This window comes from Chelonoidis abingdonii, chromosome 1, assembly GCF_003597395.2.
Source record: "Chelonoidis abingdonii isolate Lonesome George chromosome 1, CheloAbing_2.0, whole genome shotgun sequence".
Taxonomy (NCBI): Eukaryota; Metazoa; Chordata; order Testudines; family Testudinidae; genus Chelonoidis; species Chelonoidis abingdonii.
The window spans coordinates 369,193,445-369,199,161 of record NC_133769.1 but is presented as its reverse complement, the minus strand read 5'-3'; the positions used below and the strand labels follow the sequence as shown (position 1 = coordinate 369,199,161).

At 47.1% G+C, this 5,717-nt stretch overlaps 1 protein-coding gene across 1 annotated transcript; it reads right to left on the bottom strand.

The window, feature by feature from the left end:
* Positions 1-2,568: 2,568 nt before the first annotated feature.
* LOC116832429 (olfactory receptor 51G2-like) lies at positions 2,569-3,504 on the bottom strand. Its single transcript, XM_075062980.1, has one exon. It carries the CDS (start codon positions 3,502-3,504, stop codon positions 2,569-2,571), a length of 936 nt encoding a protein of 311 aa, XP_074919081.1.
* Positions 3,505-5,717: the final 2,213 nt, after the last annotated feature.

Below are 5,717 nucleotides of genomic sequence, written 5' to 3'. Positions count from 1 at the left end.
CAGTGTTACAAGACCAAGGTGTGAATCTGACCTTTGAACTCAGACTGCTTTCTCCCAGCCAGACTGTCTAAGATGATGCCCCATGGTTGTTGTTCCATTGTTTGACAGTTAGACCATTCAGCCTCAATGGGAGGCAAACACCAGTCTGGTGACTCTCTGAAACTCCTGGCGTTCCCATGATGCTCCAACGTTCCCCTCATAAACCCACTCCTACCCCTCACTGTCACCCTGAGAGCCTCCACATCTGCCACAGACACCAAGGTGCTGGAGTCATGGGGCTTCCCAGAAGCAACTGTTACAGGAGGTTGTGTTAAAAAACTTTTTATACACAAATGTCAGTGGCTTTGCTCTATGGAACCCTGATCTTTGGGTCTCAGAGTGTCTGAGCACTTTTGATATATTTATCCTTCTGCCACCTCTGTGAGGCAGAGCCAGGCTATTATCCACCTGTGCATCGGCTCAGAGACAGCCAGTGTCTCCCCCATGGTCACACATGGCACAAGAATCAAACCAAACTCAGTTGAGTCACAGAACTGTGACAAACCACAGGACCAGACTTCCAGCTATCTGAGCATTGACAGGTTCCGCTGGAGTCTCTTATGCACTGCAGAGAGCAAGCAGGAGCGGCGCCAGGGTTTCTGACGCCCTAGGTGGAGGGCCATTTCGCCGCCCCCCGCGGCTTTGGGGGACCGTCCGCCGGCATGACTGCATTAGGTCCCCCGGAGCTGCATGCCTCCCCCCCCAGCAAAATAGCGCCCCCCCAAAATTCTGGCTCTCTAGGCCATTGCCTACGTCGCCTAAATGGTAGCACTGGCCCTGAGAGCACGAGCCACTTACTCCTAGGATGGTCAGGGCAATGGAGGACCTGTATTACGAAGAGAATAAAAGAGCTTGGTTGGTTTAGCCTAACACAATACACCCTGAGGACTGGGCTGACCTCTGCCCATTGTTAACAGCTTCAAAGAGCACGTCAAACTCTGGCCAAGTCCCTGTGAATGGGACCACTCTAGAGTGCCACCTTGTGGCCTGAGGTAGCCTGGCAGCTGCCCTGTCCTTCCCTCTAAAGCTCTTGCAATGACTTACTCTCAGCTTGCGGTACTTAAAGAGGTCACATTAATTTAGTCTCCTCCAAAACACAGATGCTCCTACCTTCCAGGCCCACCCTCCTCCTTTACTCATGAGCCCCACTGCCTTGTCTGCTGCGGTTATCACTGGCTCAGGCTTGCCACACACCCTACACCATCTCTTCCCACTAGGCCCTTCCCTCTGCTCCTTCACTTCCCCTGAGGCTCCACCCCCAGGCCAGGCCACAGCTGAGCCATGCTAAGAGCTACCCAGGGAGCCCAGGCCACTGTGGGGAGACCCAGACTATCCAACTTCTCTGGGGGTACGTCCTGGGTGTCCAGGGGTGAGGGGACACAAGCTGGGGGCTGGTCTTGGGGGCCACAGGCACTTGCCATGGGCAGGAGGATGGTCTGGGGATCCATACAGTTGCTCTGGTTCCCGGTGCAGCTCTTAAGACATCCGGTCTCTGGTGTTGGGCCTGGAGAGAGAGTGAAGCCTCAGGTAAAGAGGAGAGCAGGGATGAGCCTTGGGGTAAGGGATGGGGCAGAGGGAGAAGAAGAGAAGCAGGGGCTGGGTCAATGTGGGGGATGTGGCTCCTGCATATGTTCTGCTTTTGCCTTTTTGAAAGGTGGTCACTCTACACTGAATGGGTTCGGCTGGGGCAGGAGATCGCTGTGACTCTACAGGGGAGCTGAGGCCAGTTTCCACCACTTTGCATAGCTGGGGAAGTAGAAATGGAGCAGACAGGGAGGGAGCCTGAGCCTGAGTCTCTTTCCAGGGCTCCTGTGTGTCAGACCCTCACTCACACAGTCAGCTCTGCCCTGCTCAGTAGGTGTGCTGTGTGCTAAGCCACCTCTGGGGGTTTGGCTGCCTGAATGGCTTCTCCTGAGCTCCTGCATTAAGCATGTTTCTGACAGGACACAGTCAGAATTACCTGGCTGAAGGCACAGAGGAAGGGTGGATAACACTGCCCCTTGAATAGCCCCTGTCCACAGCTGGTGCAGCCCTCATGGATCACACAGCAGCCAGAGAGCTCAGGAAGGGTCAGGACTGTGACTGCAGAGCAGCTCTGCAGCTTTTTTCATGGCCCATGGATATTTAACTAGAGACAGAACAGTGGCAGGCCAGGCGTAATGGGAAACACTATCCATATCCCTTCTCTTTATTGACTGTATTGCCAGATCTGAGGTCAAAGCAGCCACGGATATGACTATTTAAGGGCCAAGAGTGATGGGTGCCCTGGATCTCCATGAACATAGTCACTATGTGAATGCTGCTGCCTGCCATAGTCTACTTCTCCAAGTGTCCTGTCCTCACTCACCAGCTGAGGAGGACAGCCCCTATTCCATTGCTCCAAGCCTTAGATCCCATCAGAAGCTTTCGCTATTGAATGGAGATGAACAGCTCATCTAGTCTTAAATGTAAGGGTCCAGGATGGAAGAGGTGGAGTATTTTTTCATCTCTCGTGTCAAAGGCATTGGAGCTGGTCGATGGACTGACCCTTCACTTGATGAACAACTTGATTAACCTTGAACGAAGGTGTTTGCTTTTCACGATGTACACAATTGGGTTCATCAGGGGTGGGACCAGCAGGTAGACATAGCCCAGGACAATCTGAAGCAAGTGAGAAGAGCCCTTCCCAAATCTGTGTATCACAGACAAGCTTATCTCTGGTATGTAGAAGAGCAGGATAACGCAGATATGGGAAATACAGGTTTTCAGGGCTCTGAGACACTCCACCTTCGATGCAATGCTCAACACTGTTTTGAAGATGATCACATAAGATAAAAAGATGAGCAGCGAATCCAACCCCATCGTTAAGAGTGAGACAGACAAGCCATAGATGCTATTGACTGTGATGTCTGAACAAGCCATCTTCATGACCTCCTGGTGCAGGCAGTAGGAATGGGAGAGGACATTGGCTTGACAGTATTGGAACCGTTTCAGGAGAAAGGGGAATGGTAATGCTACGGCCACCCCTCTTAGCACAAACATCAACCCCACCTTGGCTATTCTTGGCAGGGTTAAGATGGAAGCATATCTCAGTGGGCTACAGATAGCGACAAAGCGGTCAAAGGCCATCAACAAGAGCACAGACGATTCAATGCATTGAAGCAAGTGGATGAAAAACAACTGGGCAAAACAGGCATTGAGGCTGATCTCCCTAGAGTTGAACAAGAATATGCCCAATATCGTTGGCATGGTGGCTATCAATATTCCAAGGTCTGTGATGGCCAACATGGAAAGGAAAATGTGCATGGGCTCATGGAGGGTACGATCTGTTTTTATAATGAACAGAATGATTGCATTTCCTACTATCAAAATAGCATAAATTAAGCACAAGAGGACAGAGATCCAGAGATGGACGTCTTCCAGCCCAGGTATCCCGGTGAGAAGGAACACTGCAGAGTTGAGCTTGGTGTTATTGACAGCTGACATAAAGTACTGGGCAGCTCTGAAGAGTTTTGAACTTCCTTTTCTAAAAGAAAAAAGAAGAGGAGACTAGATGATATTTAGCTAGATATCATTCCGCTCTGAGCCGAAGTCTGGAGACTCTCAGGAGTTCAAGGTAGATCAGGAAAAACATAGTTGTGTATTTACAGCACCAATAGAAAGATAGGCACTTCAGAGTGGATCAGAACTGTAGTCCAGTTCTCTCAGTATACAGTGGTCAGTTCCAGATGCTTCAGAGGAAGGTTCAGCTATGAGATAACCTGATCCCAAGGAAGTTTTCCCCTGACACCCACCAGTTAGACACATTTTGTGGTATAAATCAGGAGGGCTTAGAACCCTTAAAAGACTTTTTAAAAAATCCTCATTATAGTAATTGGATTTTCAGGTTAACCATATAAATATCCTGTCCCTGTTTGAATCTCACTAAGTTTTTGGCCCCATTGATATCTTGTGCCTGGGAGTTCCACAGGCTATTGTGCATTGTGTAATTTTACAGTTCCGAGCTTCTCGCAGACACCCTTTTCTGGCCCACCACTTTGCAATATGGCCCATTTTATCATGGCATGTATAAACACATGGTAATTGCATGGTTAAAAAAGGTAATTATATTTATACATCCTGCATTGAAGCTACTTACAAATGTGTTTCATTACCTCATTATATGTTTTGTTTTGTTTTTAATTTTCTCCACTCCAGAGAATCCCGGTGCCTTTTTGCACTACATGGGGTAAATTCTTAGGCATAGATTCTGAATTCAACAACATTGACTTCAACTGTGTCACTCTAGATATATATGTGTAAATTCAACCAGAAGGGGCTATATTAACTTTCCCTTAAAAATGCTCCCAGTGACACACTCTGACCCCCAGAGTCCCTACAAAAGAATCTGAATGTTGACTGAATCCAGAGAGTTCAATCACCCAACAAGTTTCTCTTCATCGTCACAGGACCTTCATCCTCTCCCCATACAAGGGTCTGTCGATATCTGGCAAGTTACAATCTAACACAGACAGTTACTTCAGCTGTGTGGGGGGGCGGGGGTTGGCTTCAAACATAGGTGAATACTGCAAACACTAGGTTTTCACTAGTATTCATTTGAGTGTGCAAGTTACTCAGGGTGACCAGATGTCCCGATTTAATAGGGACTGTCCCAACATTTGGGGCTTTTTCTTACATGGATGCCTATTACCTCCACCCTCCATCCTGATTTTTCACACTTGCTACCTGGTCATCCTAAAGTTACTTCAGCCACGTGTGTGTAACAGGTGATGGGCGAAAGTTACATACAACCACTATTGCATTCCCCTTTCATGGATCTCAGCTCTACTCTGCTGAAACACAGACTATCAGTTCTGATCTCTCAGGACTTTTTGGAAAGTCTCACACAGGTATTGCAGGGGGTTTTTGTTCATGTCCCTGAATGTAAGTGTTAGAGAGAACTTCTGATCAGTTACTAGGAGATGGTATCATACTAGGAGATGGTATCATGTTGCAAACAGTGTGTGGGGTTCTTCTAAAATGCTTTCTAAAGCATTCTAAAGCAATACCAATTAAGCAGTAAAGTTACTGCTGCTCCTTCCTGTAGAGATTCCAACAACTCTGCCATTGGCTTTCAATATACATGCTGTCATGAAAATTTGGTTTCTAATATTTACATAACAATGAAAAGTTTTGGCATAACATTTACACAAAAGCCATTCCACAGGGATCATTTCTGGGTCCAGTTCTGTTCAATATTTTCACCAATAATTTAGATAATGGCATAGAGAGACTACTTATAAAGTTTTTAGATGATACCAACCTGGGAAGGGTTGCAAGTGCTTTGGAGGATAGGATCAATATTCAGAATGATCTGGACAAACTGGAGAAATGATCTGAAGTAAATAGATGAAATTCATTAAAAACAAATGCAAAGTGCTCCACTTACGAAGGAACAATCTGTTGCACACATACAAAATGGGAAGTGACTGCCTAGGAAGGAATACTGAGGAAAGGGGGTCAGAGTGGACCATAGGAATCAAAAGTGTAACACTGTGGGAAAAACAGTAACAATCATTCTCAGATGCATGAACAGGAATGTTGAATGCAAGACACGAGAAGTAATTCTTCCATTCTACTCTGTGCTGATTCGGTCTCAGCTGGAATATTGTGTCCACTTCTGGCCGCTACATTTCAGAAAAGAAGTGGACAAATTGGAG